Below are 17,720 nucleotides of genomic sequence, written 5' to 3'. Positions count from 1 at the left end.
CTCTCATAAAATATTGTTGGATGAGGAGATTAATGTAATTTTAAAAAATTCAAAATCCCATTGAGCTTTAAAACAAATGCACAAAAAAACAAAAAAATGACACAGACTAGATTTTGACGGTCAAGTTTCGACCATAACCAAAGTGAAATGAGCGATGGGCATGTGGCCTTCTTGAAAAGGTAGAATTAGCATTTAAAAGGTTTGTAAGGCAGCCAAATAAAAAAAAAATAGTCAATGAAAAATACTTTTATTACGATAACATGCTTCAACAACTTATTCAAAAAATAAAACTAGACTTCATCTGAAGATTTCATGAAAATAAATACGAATGATTAAAAAAAGGAGCGAGAAAAATTGTAAAATAAAACATAAGTATCCTATGAATCACTGCATCCATATGCAGATTTTTAGTGAATTCGGTTTATGCAAGTAAATTACTTTGTATAATACCGTGCAATGTTAATGATCAGAACATTTTCCGATACATTTTAACTTAACAAATACAACATTTTTTATTAAATCACAGATGCAATTTTTAAGACTAACACAAACTGAGTCTTCTCTGAGGAAATAACATGCAAAACTGTATTTTACTATGATGAGAGAGAGAGAGAGAGAGGGAGAGAGAGAGAGAGAGAGGGTTATTGATGAAAACCTTGAGTCTGTGATTTTGTTATTCAAGACAATTTTTAAATAATGATTGTAGACGAATTAGATTAAAAACAATGATTTTGAAGTAAATTAATCAAGAATTGATTTTTAGAGTTACTTATTCTAATTAAAATTTCAGCTAAGAAAACAGGATTGATTTCGGAGAGATCAAAATGGTAATAATTAAAAGGAATTCAAGTTAATTTGCTGATCTATCTTCAGGGGAAATGGGGGAAAAAAAATCTTCTCATTTTTAACAGAGGTACGATGATATTCTACCTCTTATGCCTTGTATCTCCATCTTGATAATCAGAGAAATTTTTCCATGGTCTTGTTTTTTTACATATCTGATGGAATAGGAGGACTTTATGTGAAACTTCAATAAAGGACGATAACTACACTACCGTAAGAGGAGTCAATTTAGCATCATTTACTATAACTCCCAAAATCTTAACTTTACACTTTGCCAGTATTTATAAGTTCAGAACAAGGAATCACAAATTCAGAGTAAAGAGGTAAAAATTTTGAGACTATTTGCCTGATATATGACAGTTTTAGTATTGAACAAATAAATATTGAGGAAAGAACTACCTTTAAATCTTCCGAACTTCACAATGAACTTAAAAAAAATCTTTAGAGTAAATTTTACTGAAGAGAACTATCATAATTCATAACTTTAACTTCAAGTTGAAAAAAACAGCTGACGCCAATCAGTTTGACCGAACTAGGGCTTGGGCTGTCGCAAAATTTAAACACTGTTCGTTTGAGAAGTTTATTACATTCTTTGTGATCAACTTATGACTTTAAGTATGAACTAAAGGTTCTAGAGGGTATTAAAGATGGAAAACAGATAACAAATAATCTAGACTTTAGTCAACTTGAGTCAACTTTCTGTGGTGAAAATTGTGAGCTATTACCATTAGCTCCTTTTCCCCTCACTCTATCACATATGAATCAAGACTTCCTTTCAATTGAAAAGTATTGAGTAGAAAAAATCCTGGAATACAGATCATGGGTTCAACTTTAATGTGGATTTTCATACTCAAGCTTAGTGCTTTTTTTATGATATTAACGCATACGTCTGTCAATAGTTCAAAATTTCAAGACATTTTTTTGGAAAAACCCCTCAAACTTATAACATTTGTGATTGCACTGTTGCACATAATTTGATCATGAAACGATTTAAAATAACTTTGAAGGACCATTTGACTGAATGTTGCTAGGTTTAAGCTGCTATGATCTGCAATATTTATTCTAGTCATACTTTCTAATTTGCAACGAGCATTTCTTTATTGAAATTTGGTACTTTCAGGTTGAAGTTGAAATAATAATGATGATGATAAGAAGAAAAATACTTTAAACTTTTGAAACTGACTAAACCCTTGACTCACTTGTGTGAATCCACCTAAAGAGAGATCTAGAGAAACAATCTTCTGCACTGATTGGTAAGAAGACATTTGGCCATGGAAATGATACTGAAACACAAGACAGTTCGAGTTTCTACAAAAACAGCAAATTTTGAACATCTCTGGTGCCAGAGGGACGCACAATGATCATACTAGTAAAATTTAAAATTTGTTTCTGCTAGCATTACAATCTTGGCGCAATCCATTAGTAATGGAACTTTGAAATCAATATTTCCTCTGGGACAAAAATTGAGACACTTCTATTGCAAAATATAATATTGTGAGAATATTTGATTATTCTGATTGCCTCTACAGGAAAATTTAATTGTCAAAAATAAAATGACAACAATCATTACTATTTTAAAAATAGTGGAAAACAGCTTTGAAGTTTGAAATTTCTAATTTCGCCAAGTACAAATTTCTACAAAATTTTACTATCCTACAAGCTCGGGCAGTTTTTTTATGATTTTCAGTAAATTTTTGTTGCCGTACGTTACATAAATTTATGACTTAAAGTAAAATATTTGTTGTAAATGGCCAGATACTATTGCTCAGAGCAATTGATAAAGTGTGGATCATTGAAACGCGACAAGAAAGATACCAAATAGACATGAACAAGGTTGTCAATTAAACATCCTTCAATTTAAAACTGATTCGATAAAACTTCAAGCATGACAAGAGTGGTGCCTAAGAAAACAGTGCATCGGCCACGAAAGTGATTACCTTTTTGGATGACTTTTTCCAAAATCTCTAGCAATTATTTTCACTCTACTATACTGAAAATCACGGTGATAAAACATTTGATTCATTGGCTTCGCCAATACGTTGCTTTAAGTTGTTTTAGAATTACATTGATAAAAACATTAAAATAGCGAGGTAAATAACAAGGAGGTACGCTCTGGTGAGATGTACTAACCAAAGCATAGTTTCTGATTCGAGTGTTCCATTTAAAACCTGTAAATGAGCTACAAATATGTCCGTATTTTGGAGGAAAAGAAATGTAAGCTTGGGTTGCCACAAAAAATATCAACGGTGAAGCTACAGAAATGCATATCTTGATTTGCGACGCTGAAAACTTCCTGTTATACTTTACTTTAAAAACGGAAAAATACTCTGCGTCATATCTTGAGAAATTTCTGTCATCAGTATTGGTTCATTCTTGTTTAGTAAAATTAAAATGAAGATGAATTTTGTAACACTGAACGAACACACTTGAACACGGAAACGAAAATACAGTTTCACCAGTGATGACCTTGGGTGAGCAAGCGCATAGAGAACCTTCAAATGTTTTGATTCTTTTTTCCCATGATTTAGATACAAACTGTTCTAGAAAAGATATAATCTTAACTGATTTCAATTGCAGGTAAAAGTCACAAAAAATTCCTGAAGGTGCACTTGATGAGACATATTGTCATCTTTGTTCTCCTCCAGGGTGAAAGAAAATTTCATTCAACGTTCGCCTTTTAGATTGAAAAGCTCGATTAAAAACTCTGTTTTGGCCGGTCAAGCATCCTGAGGCATGCTTTCAACTTCCTACACTCATTGGAAAAAGTCCAATGAATTTAAGTAGGGTCTCTAAAATAAACTTGAACGTTGAGGTTGACTGAGACGCACATGATTGCTAGCAGTAGACACACTTGATTGATGGAAACGATAAAAAGTTGCTAACTAGCAACAAGGACGAGAAAGTTGATTAAGAGCCTTAAAATATGTCAAACCTGAAATCATACGAAAAAAAATCATCAATATCATTGGTACTCGAATGAGTTAATTATTTTGGAAAGAAGTAAGGATAAGTAAGTATCAAGTTTTTTTAAGGCTTGATAACGATGAAAGAAAGAAAGAAAAAAAAGTAAACAAGATTTATAAGTTCTGAATGAATAAGAGGCCTTGAAATATTGAATTAAAAAGGTGCAGGGATTAATTGGATACTTTTTCAAAAAAGTGGTTACCTAGTTAATACTTTCTATTGATAGAAAGCTTTAATAATAAAAAAGGCAAGTCATACAGCTCAAAATTTGTGAACCAATAGAGGTGACACATTTGATGGATATTGAAAAAAAGTTGAGTGGTATGTGATTTAAAAAAATCGAAATATTAGACATTTTAGGTGAAATTCGTATTGAAGGTATACTTCATGAAAATATGGGACGCTTAAATTTTCTCGCCTCAATATTTGAGTTGTAGGCTGCTTTCCGTCAATAGGTTCATTTTCCTCATCTAACTTTGAATGCATTTTATCTAGAAAACACAAAAGTATCTTTAGATCCCCTTCATTTGACTTATTTGTGCAGTTTCAACTGAAAAGTGAGCAACTCCTACGTCTTAAATTGGGTGCATGGACTCATTAAAAAGTGGCGAGAGTGCACCACTTTGATTTAAAGTATTCTTTGCGCAGCAAACACATTTTGCAGTTGCCACATTACGAACAAGTGATAGCTTTGAACCTTGTAATAGATCAATATATTATGTACTTACGATTTAAACAATGTTGACTTGCTCTCTCATCATGGGATTCGAGACGAGTCGTTCCGGTTCAAGCAGTTCACTTTTATCCGATGGATCATCATGGATAATTTCTCTTCGACTGGATAAAGAGGCAAAATCTATGTTTGAGCAGGAATTCAACAGAATGTCTGTTTCCGATAAATCTGATCGTATCGAAATACCAATATTCTGTAGTGGAATTCCCTTGCTGGCAGGAATGAGGTTGGACGGTTCTACAGAACAGCGCTGAGAGGAGTCTGTATCAGTAGGCAGGAATTTCAGCGAGTTTGAACCTATAGTTTTGGACGCTGGGTCATCCTTCGGATATATTTTCTGCTCCTGCCGTGTTCCGGCATCTTCAGGTGTGTTGGTTTCAATATCAGGCTTAGTTTGGAGCATTTCATTTCTTTCGCTAAGATGGCTTAAAGGTTTACTTGAAAATCCAGACTCCACAGTAGTGCTTGTGCTGATTTGCGATGATATTTGTTCAACGTCATTTCCTTCTTCTATCACAGGACTCATTCCGATTTTTTGAAAAGGTAAATATCGGAATTTGGCAGAGGACTGCTCCTTAATAGGTAACGCAGAGATGGAAGAGGCTGGAGCACTCTCTATTCTGAAGGTATGTGATTGAAGACTATCTAATTGTTCATGAGAGGCTGGTTTTGAAGCCGTAATATTGACGAGGCTACTGATTCTACTGTGACTCAATGAATGAGACTGAGCTGTGTCCATACTAGAGATTGATCGGGAAAAGTTGAGTTTGTTACCTACAAAAGATCAAAAAAGTAGAACATTGTTAGCATTCAGCTTACATAAACATTAAACTTGAGCTGAGTATTTACGAGAATTACGGTACAAATTACATGTCATCATTGTGCAGAGTTTTATGATAAAAATTGACATCAGAACAAGTAAGGATACGTATGCAAGTCAATCAACCTACGTATCAGGTTAAGAAAGCTCATAAAATACGCAACACTAGACGACCATGGACCGAATACCACGAAATTCAATGCCAGCTAAATTTCGAGATTTTGAGATACGATATTTCTTAGGCTCTCCTGCGTAAGATGTGCTTTTGAAATCTTTCTGAGTGCCAATATCGAGAAAGTGGATCTGAAAAGTAATTTTTCACTAATTTCAGCGAGTGTTAATCATACAAAACATCGTCACTGGTTGAAAATTTGGAGCTTGTTGTTTTGAATTGAGTTAAGTTGCTGTCTTACCTCAGGAAAGAGGAGCTTGCTTCTCGGCCACTTGGTAATGTGTGTAAAACTGCCGGAAAAAGCAATTTTCAAACCCATTTTTCTCAAGATTAGCATAAAGGGTCATTCCATATAGAACCTACCAGCCATGCAACCGCCCGACTCGGATTTTGATGATAAATTTTTATCTTGATCAGACCACCAAATAATGAACTTCTGCAAAATATTAGGTCTCAAATCGAAAAACTCACTGAGATATGAATTTTGGAAGTTTTAAGAATTTTCAAGAAAGAGACGTTTCGAACTTCCGAGAAAGAGAGGGTCATTTTCCCCAAAAAAATTCACCCCGGGCCCATTTTTCGTCGGATTGAAGTGAAAATTTGACACAATGTCCATGAAAGTATGTAAATTTGAGAATAAAATGCATAAAATGTTCGACTTCACTCATTGATGTGCTGCGGTTGATAGTTCGTTGTGATTTTGTCTGATTTTAGCGACAAAACCTTCCCCTCTTCAAATGCTCATAACTTTTGAGCTGCAAGTTATTTTTTGCTCCAATTTTTTTTAAAATGCTCCTTAGATTATTAGAAAGACGCCTAAAGAACAATTCTGATGGCGTTTTGGGCTTTAGTATCTTTTTTTTTCACTTTTGTCCGAAAAAGGCCTAAAAAACTGGAAATAACACCAAAATTGTTCCGATAATCGACCATTACCCTGAAAAGTCAACTCAAAAATCGCTCAATTTTTGCCTGAATGGTCCTTACTGTGTGTGCAATATGTTTGAAAAATAAAATCAATGGTATTTTGGGTTTATGTATCTTTAACTTCGAGTTTTTTCCGAAAAAAGGCCAGCAAAACTGAAAAACACTGAAATTACACCAATTATCGGCTCTAACGTTGGAGTAGCAACTCAAAAATTGCTCACATTTATACTGAATGGTTCTCACTGCATGTGAAATGCGTCTGGGGAATAAAAGTGATGGTATGTTGGGTTTCCATAACCCTTTTCCCAACATTTTTACTCAAGAGAGGCTCGCTCAACTGAAAAAAGCGCTAGGAAAATCTCATTAACCGACCATTACATTGAAAAAACAATTGATTGGGGGCCCAGATTTTTCACCAAAGGACTCTTGTTGTATGGGAAGCACACTAACTTGAGGAGTGAATATAGCAAGGGATTCACTCTTAAAGGGAGGGAAAAAATATGTACAAAAATCATGTATTTAGATATTTTGCGATAAAAAAATAGAATGTTATCAATTAAGTAACTGTAAGGTTTGCCCTTGATTTACTCAATTCAGAACTTAGTTGCTTTTTCAACTCGAAGCATTAAATTTACTCCAAAAAACTTTTTAATTCACGGACGCGGATGGATACATAAATGAAATCTCAAAGTCGTTTTCTTCCTCTGATTTGGATAGAACAAGCCCAAAGAACCAATGCCTATCACGCGCACACGCAACAACGAATTTGTTGAGATTTCTAGCATAACTTTAACTTACTCTGGGTTAGAGTAATTATTCAGGGCAATCAAGATCGTGATCTATATCAGCAACAGTCTAATTTATAGATCTGAAAATTCAAAAGTTTTTTGAAGTAAATTTAATGCTTTGAGTTGAAAAAGCAACTAAGTTCTGAATTGAGTGAATCAAGGGCAAACCTTACAGTTAGGTACTTCATTGATAACATTCTATTTTTTTAACGCAAAATATCCAAATACATGATTTTTGTACATATTTTTTTTCCCACCCTTTAAGAGTGAAACCCTTGCTTGAGATGTTGAGGAAATAAATAGGTAACTCAATTTTTCAAAACTATAATTACAATACTTCACCTCTAGTCAGCATGAATAACCTCCCTCAATTATTAACAATTTAATGTTCTGATAATTCCTATTAGAACTTTTTATCTTTTCCATTAATTTTTATTTCAGAATACATTTGAAAGTTATTAACCTCATTATGATGCCATCCAGGAGTCAGTAAATCACATTTAATGTGAATAGGGATGCTGTCAACACCTTCTCATCTTTTTGCCTTACATTTTCGAATATTTCTTATTAATTTTAGAACACTCATTAGTGATGGCTGGATTTCGTCCACTTTTGTCTTCTTCACCCCTATCTCCCAGCCATCACCAAGAATCACCCATAAATTTAATTACTAAACTTGCAGCTGATAACTACATAGATTATAGCCAGCCAATCTTGTGTAGGCTTGTTGTCTCACCACCCGTGACCTCAGCAAGTCTATATAAGCATGCGCTGCCCTAAAACCTAGGTCTGTCTGTCTTTCCTCATCTCTTAGACCCCAGGTTCTTTACCATCTAGACCCGTACAAGTACGCTTGTGCCCACTCTCGCCTTCTTGCACATTTTCTGAGTGACTATTTTCTTTACTGTTTAACTCTTGTGATTCTGTGCTATCTCTTTTGACTCAGTACAACTCTAAATTTCATCTCCAAAAATTCAGTGTCTATAATTCTCAATCCATTCTAGTAGTTTGTTGATTCTACCTTTTATTAAAAATCAACTGGTGCCGAATGGTCTCACAAACTTTCAACCCGAATTTGAGTCTATCACCCGTGACATACTCATATTCCATAACAGATGCCTATCGGTTAAGAGATACCTACAGTTTTATTTCCTTACTTTAAAGCCGATCGTAAAGATTGGAGTGAAGGGGAAAACTACTACAACCAAGAATACACTATATTCACTCCTCAAGTTAGTGTGCTTCCCATACAACAAGAGTCCTTTGGTGAAAAATCTGGGCCCCCAATCAATTGTTTTTTCAATGTAATGGTCGGTGAATGAGATTTTCCTAGCGCTTTTTTCAGTTGAGCGAGCCTCTCTTGAGTAAAAATGTGGGGAAAAGGGTTATAGAAACCCAACATACCATCACTTTTATTCCCCAGACGCATTTCACATGCAGTGAGAACCATTCAGTATAAATGTGAGCAATTTTTGAGTTGCTACTCCAACGTTAGAGCCGATAATTGGTGTAATTTCAGTGTTTTTCAGTTTTGCTGGCCTTTTTTCGGAAAAAACTCGAAGTTAAAGATACATAAACCCAAAATACCATTGATTTTATTTTTCAAACATATTGCACACACAGTAAGGACCATTCAGGCAAAAATTGAGCGATTTTTGAGTTGACTTTTCAGGGTAATGGTCGATTATCGAAACAATTTTGGTGTTATTTCCAGTTTTTTAGGCCTTTTTCGGACAAAAGTGAAAAAAAAAGATACTAAAGCCCAAAACGCCATCAGAATTGTTCTTTAAGCGTCTTTCTAATAATCTAAGGAGCATTTTAAAAAAAATTGGAGCAAAAAATAACTTGCAGCTCAAAAGTTATGAGCATTTGAAGAGGGGAAGGTTTTGTCGCTAAAATCAGACAAAATCACAACGAACTATCAACCGCAGCACATCAATGAGTGAAGTCGAACATTTTACGCATTTTATTCTCAAATTTACATACTTTCATGGACATTGAGTCAAATTTTCACTTCAATCCAACGAAAAATGGGCCCGGGGTGAATTTTTTTGGGGAAAATGACCCTCTCTTTCTCGGAAGTTCGAAACGTCTCTTTCTTGAAAATTCTTAAAACTTCCAAAATTCATATCTCAGTGAGTTTTTCGATTTGAGACCTAATATTTTGCAGAAGTTCATTATTTGGTGGTCTGATCAAGATAAAAATTTATCATCAAAATCCGAGTCGGGCCGTTGCATGGCTGGTAGGTTCTAAATGGAATGACCCTAAAGAAAGTTTCATTTAAAAAGCTAATCTCACTCAAGAGATCATAAAGGGCATCATATACAAAAATCTTCAAATTTAATCAGTACCGAATTTCCTGATATTCCATGCAAAGCCTTTCAGATTTTACGACACCCCTTGTAATGCTTTTGTGAAGCAGGTAAAATCCTTTGATGCGTAAAAAAAAATGCCCAATCCTTCACTCACTAGAGTATTAACTAAGTATTTTATGAAGATTTATGCTCCCCTTAATAACTAATTTTTATGTCATATAAAAAAGATTTTCTTCAAGGAATACATGCTACTCAGTTGAACTATTCTTACGTAATTGGTTTTGTAGAAGCTCATTTTGCAGTAGTATTGTATCTGTTTCTACAAGGCTGCCTCGATGATTGTCCGTCCGGGAGAAGTCGCGTATTTTCTCTTTCACCATAACAACCTGATTATGAAGCTGTTTTGGAAGAGTCACCTTTTTGTCGTAAAGGTTTGAGAAGGCTTCCTTATCCTTCCGTATTGCCAGTGCAGCTTCCGCATTGGGTTCTTTATTCATCATTATTCTGCCTTTCAAAGACGATGAATCGCCTATTACACCTACAGAAGATAAATAGCTTATATAGAAAAGATATGTAATTTTGGTTTACAATAATACTTCTTAACAATAAACTTTTTTTCATTTTAACTCCTAATATAATGTGTTAATAAATTAATTTTTTTATTTTTTATTCTAAAATCTACTTCTGCTGTAGCAGCCATCTCATCAGTAATGAAACAATTCTATAAAATAAACCTGCCTCCAATTGGAAGATAGATGTTTCCAGGAATTTGGTCAGTCGAAATTCTTGGTCCAATTCACCTCATGTTCCCCGCATCCCATGAGGATTCTAATTAAATTGATCTAACTTTGATTTCGCTTAAATTTTTTTTCAATTTGCTCAGAATTGAAATTTAAAAAATTCAATTTAAATAAAGAAAGATAACTAAATGTGTCTGCCTCAAAACGCATGTGCAGGTTTAATTCAACGCCAGAAAAATTTCATGACATTGATAGAGATTTCATTAATATCTAAATTACATTTATTTGGTAGCTACAAGGAGAAGACAATGCATCTAAGGATTCTAAGGGTATATTGACAGTGAAACTGCAAAAATCCATACCTCGGTTACGGTGTTTCAAAATCTCTGTGATTATTTTAATTTTTATAAGGAAACCAAACAAACATCATGGTCTGAAATTTTCATTGAATATTCTCCGAATAGAGAAGAAAAATCACCAACGTTTTCAAGAAATGACATTAAATAGTTGTCAATGTATAAAATAAAGTATGATAGGAAGTCTACAACACCGCAAACTGAGATACACATTACTGCAGTTTTATCATCGACACGTGCCTTTGGTTAATATACTCATTTTGATTGATAAAACTCATTTGCACAATTTTATACGAGCCAGTTATTGCCTGCTGGGCACAGAATGATGAAGGAGGGATTGGAATAAATTTCAAGCATTCTATAATCGATTCAGTTCAGAGATTGCAAGTTTAAGATAGCAGGGATCCTTTTATTACCTTTTTGTTTTGGTGAGGCAGGAGGTGACTCGAACGAGTTATTGAGATTGTCTCCTTTTGTTTTTCCTTTCAGCAACTTCAATTTTTTTGAGGAAGGCAAAGTCTAGAAAATAAAAAAACTAACTTAAGATACCATAATAATCTCAGTGCTCCAAACTCAGGAGAGAGAAAGAGCGAGACAAAAAAAAATACATCTGTAGATACATGCACACATGCATAAATACAAAAATATCAAGAGAGAGGAATCTAAACGGCTATCACATTTGTAATTTACAGTCTTGGATCGCTATTCTTTTAAAGGTCTCCGGCTGAGGTCTGGGATCAGCAGGGATCGCAATAGTTATTTGCCATCAGAAAATACACTAAAAAAACCGCTGCACACAAAAAAGGAAATCAAATTTTGAGAATTATTGGTGACACTTACCGTTTCCCACTCAGAAGATTTGTATTTCGGTTTGCTGTGGAGCTGTCGTCTAGTGCGACGGACGTTGAGAGAGACATCATATGGAGCATACTGGATATGATCACGTGAGACTAAACCTGCGGTTACAGAGTAGAATAGTGGTTTAGAGAGGTGCTGTGATTGGTTGAGGACCATAAGCCTACAAAAACTCCTTCAAAAACCATACATTTCTATTTTCAGAAACCTTCATGATGAAATTCTTGTAAAGGGCAATGATTTACAATTTTAAAAACCACCCCTTTTTTCAATGGTTGTTTTTTTTTTTTTTTTTTTTTTTTTTTTTTTTTTATAAATATTGATTCTCCCTAGTTAAACATTTTCAGTCTTGCAAATTCTCCATTTTTTAGCTTGCTGCTTGAAGAAGTTGCTAAAATTTAAAATTAAAAACTTGTCTTCTTTCTTACTTGTTTGAAGCAAAAATTCCCTCTAGAAAACCTGAATACCTCCAGCAAGAAGAAGTTAAAGACTGCAAGGTTGAAATTCATAAGAACTGAAAGGATGAAAAGGCATTGACTTTTTTCAAACTGACTACACTATCCGTTGATGCAGCACCTGACTGCACCGCAAGATATAAAAATAGTGGTTCTCAATAAGTTTGAACTTTGTAAGATAAGAAGAATCAGAAAATTGACACTCACCAAAATTCATGAGGAAGTAATCTTGTTCTGTCAAGGGTCTAGTTAATTTCTCCTGTTTGGAAAAGACGTAGAAGCATCCATACGCCCTACAACCGTATGAAACAAAAGTTAAAACTGAGGTAAAAAGAAATGAGCAGTGAACACATCAGTAAACTCAACACCTTTTGTTTGGAGGGTAGTTGGTTAGAAGGTGTTTAAGGATAGAGAAGTATTGAAAGCATAGAAACATAGAGGTAAAGTCAAATGATGAGTCCAAATGTGACAAGAGCTAAGTATTGAAGTCGAAAATGTCTCAATTTTCCACAAAATTTTGGAAAAAAGACAATGAGAGCAAACTGGTACATACAGCAAACCAATAAAAGGTAAAACTTGAACTTTTTTTTTTTTTTTTTTTTTTTTTTTTAGGGGGGGGGGATTTTTTTATCCGATTTTACATACTAAAAACTAAAATCCACATCTGTAATACAGTAATCAACCTATGTATTGGGTGCAAAGTTTTCTTCTGAGAAGAATCTTGCCTTCACTTCTCTGGACTTTGCGACTTTTCAGGCTTAATGTAGGGTACTGTGATTTTTTGGTTAAAAAGTCAAAGTCTGCCGATACTTTTCACTTAATGGATGCGATACATTGCATGCTGATTCGATCTCACTAATAACCCAAGACGAATCACCTTATTATTTAAATATAACCTTAATGAAATGCTGGAGAAAAAAAAATTACCTCAGTCTTTCTTCTTCTTCTGGAGAAAAACAATTACTCTTCACTTCTGAAGGCTTCTCTTTTGTTTGATCCGAGATTGCAAATAAACGAGCCCTTTTATCTATCTCTGCAAAAAGAGAAATATTGAAATTTCAAGGATATGAGTGACAAAGCTAGAAAATGACAACTTCAAAATTTTTCATCTGTTTCGCATCATGTATAATGCAGATGAAACAAGGTGACCCAAAAGTACCTACTGGGACTGATACTGTTTTAAAACTAAGAGTGCTACTGAATTTTTTGACTGTATCAAAAAGTTCAGATCCTTAACTCTTTTGCTTGTTATTTTTAAGAGATGCTTCTCAAGTAGGTATGAACAAATAGCAAGATGAAAATTGGCCTGAGATTCTGTGGATAATTTTTTCAGACATATATTTTTGTGTGTTTACTGATAAGATTCTGAAAATTCCTGCAAACAGCAGGAAGAAGTTAGATTTTGATGCACTAAATTCAAACTAAGATACATGTTGTGACTAATTTTGGTGGAGTACTTTGTTGCTGTCGTACCCTACTCTACACTGCTCATAAGTGGTGCAATAGCATGCAGTTACCGCAATAGCAATAGTTTGCAAATTTGAATCCTTGCTTGAGCAGCTAATGCATCCACAACTTTCAAATTCTTTTGTTACATTTCGATGGTAAAACTGCAGAAATGCATATCACAGCTTGCGGCCTTGCAGACTTGCTGTCATATTTTATTTTCTACATCATAAACCACTGCACATTATTTCTTGATAAATTTGGTGATTTTTCTTCTCTATGTGGAGAATATTCTGTGAATATTTTGAGCCATGATATTGGTTTGGTATTCTTTTAAACTATATAACAGTAGCAGAGATTTCAAAAAACTGCAACCGAGATACGCATTTTTGCAGTTTCACCTTCAATTAAATATATGCGATGATAATTTTTGGGAGAATCAATTCATAAGAGAAATAAGTACGTTTCCGAATTTTTGCGACTCTTCTTCACTACCTTTTTTCCTGTTTTTTCTGGAAGAAAATCTGTAGAGACTTTATAGGAAAACAAAACAAGAACTTACTTTTCTTTTTGAGAGGTACAGAACTTAGATCTTCGTCACTTGGTCTCTTAGTTTGATACTCGATCAATTTCTGAGGTGTGGCTGGTTTCTCCTCTTTCTTGGGAGGTGGTTCATCTTCAGTAATTAAAATTGGTTTCTCTTCTTTAATTAAAATTGGTTTCTCTTCTTTAATTAAAATTGGTTTCTCTTCCTTAATTGAAATTGGTTTCTCTTCCTTAATTGAAATCGGTTTCTCTTCCTTAATTGAAATCGGTCTTTCTTTCTTAATTGAAATCGGTCTCTCTTCTTTAGTGGTTGTAACATCTAAATTGCTGCGCCTGACATCCGCAAGAAATTTTTTCTGGAAGTAAAAGAGATACGAGTAAAAAATGTGTAAAACATGTTTACTTGAAACAAGAGATGGCGCCTTTTCCATTTTTTTAACATAGAAACAAATGCAAATAGGATTTCTTCTCTTTTTGGGTGGGTCGCTGTTGACCCCATTCCAACCCGTACATTTTCAATAAATGATTTTTAATTAACTACTTTTTTTCACTTCCAACTTACTATTCTGTACTATTTTTGAGTTTTAAATTTGCTGAAAATTTATAAAATACTGAGGATAAATCTAATTACTCCTCTTTCGACAGGGTGTCTAGTTTTTTTCATTTTGGGAAATCCTGATTTTTGACTGCTAAATCGTACTTTCGTGATTTTTCCAAATCCTGATTTTTGGCGGAGAAAAATTAATATCACAAAAATAGCTCGATAAAAAATCTGATTGGACGGCCGACTTTTCTTAAATCCTGATTTTACGACCGATTTTTCCTCAAATCCTGATAGAATCTGGAAAATCCTAATGCTAGACACCCTGTTCAAACAAAATGAGGGAGCACAATGACTGCTTGAATAAAAAGACTACCTTACCTGTTTATGATCAAGCTCCTTTATTTTATTCTCAGCGCTTTGTATGCCCTGAATAAACACTTTCCTCTGGAAGAAAAAAAAAATCATTATCAAAATGAATTAGACAACAATTATTGTTTTTTTCTTTTTTTCCTTTAAAATGAATTGTCTCCAGATAGAACTACTCTTCCATTGGCATTGGACTGATAAATAGGTAAAGTCTAGATGAAGAAGTTGTTGCAAAATGGATCCATTTCGGTCTCCTATAAATGAAGTCTCAAACTTCATGTCCTAATTCTATTAGATGACCATTGTTGTTTTTTAGTGTTTCAGCTTTCGGCGCAATTAGGGGAAATGGAGCAGGGGGCACAGTTGGCATTTGAAAAAATCTAAAAATCTACACTAACATACTAATTGTACTTAGATACAAAAGGTGCACAAATGATACAGTTGAAATGCTAAAAAATGGTAATTTCTACCAATATCTTGAAAGTACACCCAAAATATAAAGTACCTAGTCATAAGTTAAAATATAAAGTAGTCATAAGTTAAAGTGACTATATTGTTTAAAATCATTTAAATGAGAGACTTACATAAACTTCATTGGAGCATTTTTGCAGCTCTGCGACTAAGTGCTGAAACAAATAACAAACATAAATTAGGTAATACATTGGTAAAAAGTATACGTAACTGACTTAAAATCAATTGATTTAATACTGGAATTCGTCAGAGACTGGGCACCTAAACAAGGGTCACATTGAAAAGTATCCTCACTACACAGAGGATTCAGGTTGTAGCACACTCGCTCTATGATCGGGAGGTTCTGGGTTCAATTTCCGGCCAGGTGACCTGAGTTTGATGGTCTCAAACATTGGTTACCTGGGGCTAGCTTGATTAGGGACGGAGGGGGTGGAGCTCTAGGGATGTAAAGCGCAGGTTATCTCTCTTGATACTTGAAGTGTAAAAAAAACAAAAAAAAAAAAAAAAAAAAAAAAAAAAACAAAATGCTCTCCTTCATAAACCTCAGGATAAAACAATATGATAGTTAGGTACATTAGTTATTGGTGCTGTTCTTGCTGTCCCATTTCTTTGTAAAATTTCCTTTTAAAAAAATCAGCTACACATTTTTTTCAATGCAGGGTTGGTGGAAAAGCACAGATTCTCCATTGAATTTTCTGGGATTCCTTTATCAAACCGATCGACTGCCCTCTCCATATGTTTTTTTAAGGTACTTACAGATGGAGACTCAATACAGTGTCTACTGGGTCGGGAGAGGCATTCACATATATAATTTTGCAGGGATTTAGCCACACAATCCATATACACCTTAGTTACCGCAGTTAAGATGCCTTGATCTGGGTGATTTTTCAGGCAGCCTCCGTACATGCACGTTTGGCGTTAAAAACATATTGAATTTCGTTGACTACACAATGAGTTTTCGCCTATACATGGAAATTACTGAATAGGGGGAGTACCAAATTTGGCGGCGGTGAATGAAACCTTTCTCATCAAAACTTCAGTTGGAGCATAAAATTAATTGCCGTGCCAGGAGGCGAGCAGGGAATAACGATTGCGGAGCTAGACCTTCCTGTAGGCCCTCGCTGAACCACCAGGCAGAAATTTAATGTACCCTCAGGAGACAACTAAATGAATGCCCATCATCAAAATTATGCCAAAAGGACCCTTGTTCCAACTTGCTTCTTTGGAAGCAACAATTGGATGAGTTCACAGCCGCAACCCCTTCAATGTAAGACTGATTTATTTGTCTCATTTACATTGCACAGAGAAAAATAACCTGAATAAGGGCAAAACCTGGTTTTCTGAAAAACTCAGTTCTCAGCAGACATTTCATAAATGGCTATTTGTAGAAAATTCGGAATGTGAAAGATGAATGGTCAAAGGTAAAGTTGTGCTATCGTAGGTAGGATGATGAGAGGATACCCCTGAGCCCATCAGATAGGATTGATCTTATTTTTCCATAAAAGGTTGGGTTAGAAACTATTTAGATAGTGCAGCAACAAGATTTTTACCAGTAGAGTAAACCTAAATAGTAAACAATTGAAATTAAAGGTGAGAAAAAGGGATAAATTAAGAGGAAAAATCCATTCATGGGGGAGGAGGAGGGTAGAGGGGGGAATGGATGAGCTCAGCATGGGAGGCAGGTCCATGAGGGGCAGATGGTAAGCATGAAGCTCTAAATCGCTATAAAAGGCTAAATAAAGGTTCGTTCGACGGAGTGTTAGGTAAAATGTGAAAATTAGAGACATCAGAATAAAAATCACATACCTGATGGATGCTAACATTCACTAGGAGATCTTTTTGAATGGCAATAAGTGCCAATCTGACTTCAGGATCTAGCCTTCTGAGCTTATTCATTTCCTTGAGAAAATGAGAGTTCTTTCAGAGAAAAATTGAAACAGAAAAACGAGCGATGGTTACGTCAAACTGTGCATACTAGAATAAAGAGAGTTATGATCACAATAAGCGACAATAAGCTTTAAAATAAAACTCAATGCAAAGGAAAAACAGATAATAAAAGAATTGTGCACACGAAATGCACGATCTCTTCCAACTTGGTTTTACAACCAAAAAACGGAACGCACGTGAAAAGTGAAGTCAATTTGGGGGAGTCGGTGGTCCCTACATACTAAATTACAATAATGCAGTCACGAAAAAACTAAAAATTAGGGGAAATCCACGGTTTTTGAGAGTCCGTCACCACGTAAAAGGATGCGCTCGGCAAGTTCAAGGACTAGGAGAGCGAAAGAAAAACTAACCTAACAAACCTGGTCACCTATCCAGTCAGGCGCGGAATGGCGCGGGGCGGGGACCAGGCCTCAAGGCGGGAAAAAAGAAGATAA

General features: G+C 34.8%; 1 protein-coding gene across 1 annotated transcript; it reads right to left on the bottom strand.

Annotated features, from left to right (window-relative positions):
- Positions 1-231: 231 nt before the first annotated feature.
- On the bottom strand, positions 232-17,627 carry LOC109034059 (uncharacterized). Its single transcript, XM_019046997.2, has 12 exons — positions 17,463-17,627; positions 17,146-17,313; positions 15,453-15,494; positions 14,881-14,946; positions 13,975-14,314; positions 12,894-12,999; positions 12,174-12,259; positions 11,497-11,612; positions 11,073-11,175; positions 9,832-10,098; positions 4,536-5,314; positions 232-3,775 (listed from the first exon to the last, which is right to left on the bottom strand). Exons 2-11 carry the CDS (start codon positions 17,233-17,235, stop codon positions 4,539-4,541), a joined length of 1,992 nt encoding a protein of 663 aa, XP_018902542.2. The 5' UTR covers positions 17,236-17,313; positions 17,463-17,627; the 3' UTR covers positions 232-3,775; positions 4,536-4,538.
- Positions 17,628-17,720: the final 93 nt, after the last annotated feature.

Source organism: Bemisia tabaci, chromosome 8 (genome assembly GCF_918797505.1).
Source record: "Bemisia tabaci chromosome 8, PGI_BMITA_v3".
NCBI classification, from domain to species: domain Eukaryota; kingdom Metazoa; phylum Arthropoda; class Insecta; order Hemiptera; family Aleyrodidae; genus Bemisia; species Bemisia tabaci.
The sequence above is the reverse complement of the archived record's forward strand: the minus strand, read 5'-3'. Positions and strand labels throughout refer to the sequence as shown.

Coding starts and splice junctions, on each gene's coding strand:
- LOC109034059 (XM_019046997.2), bottom strand. CDS start 17,235: ATGAATAAGCTCAGAAGGCTAGATCCTGAAGTCAGATTGGCACTTATT. Junction 15,495..17,145: donor TGAATGTTAGCATCCATCAG/GTATGTGATTTT, acceptor TATTTGTTTCAG/CACTTAGTCGCAGAGCTGCA. Junction 10,099..11,072: donor TGCCTCACCAAAACAAAAAG/GTAATAAAAGGA, acceptor TATCTTCTGTAG/GTGTAATAGGCGATTCATCG.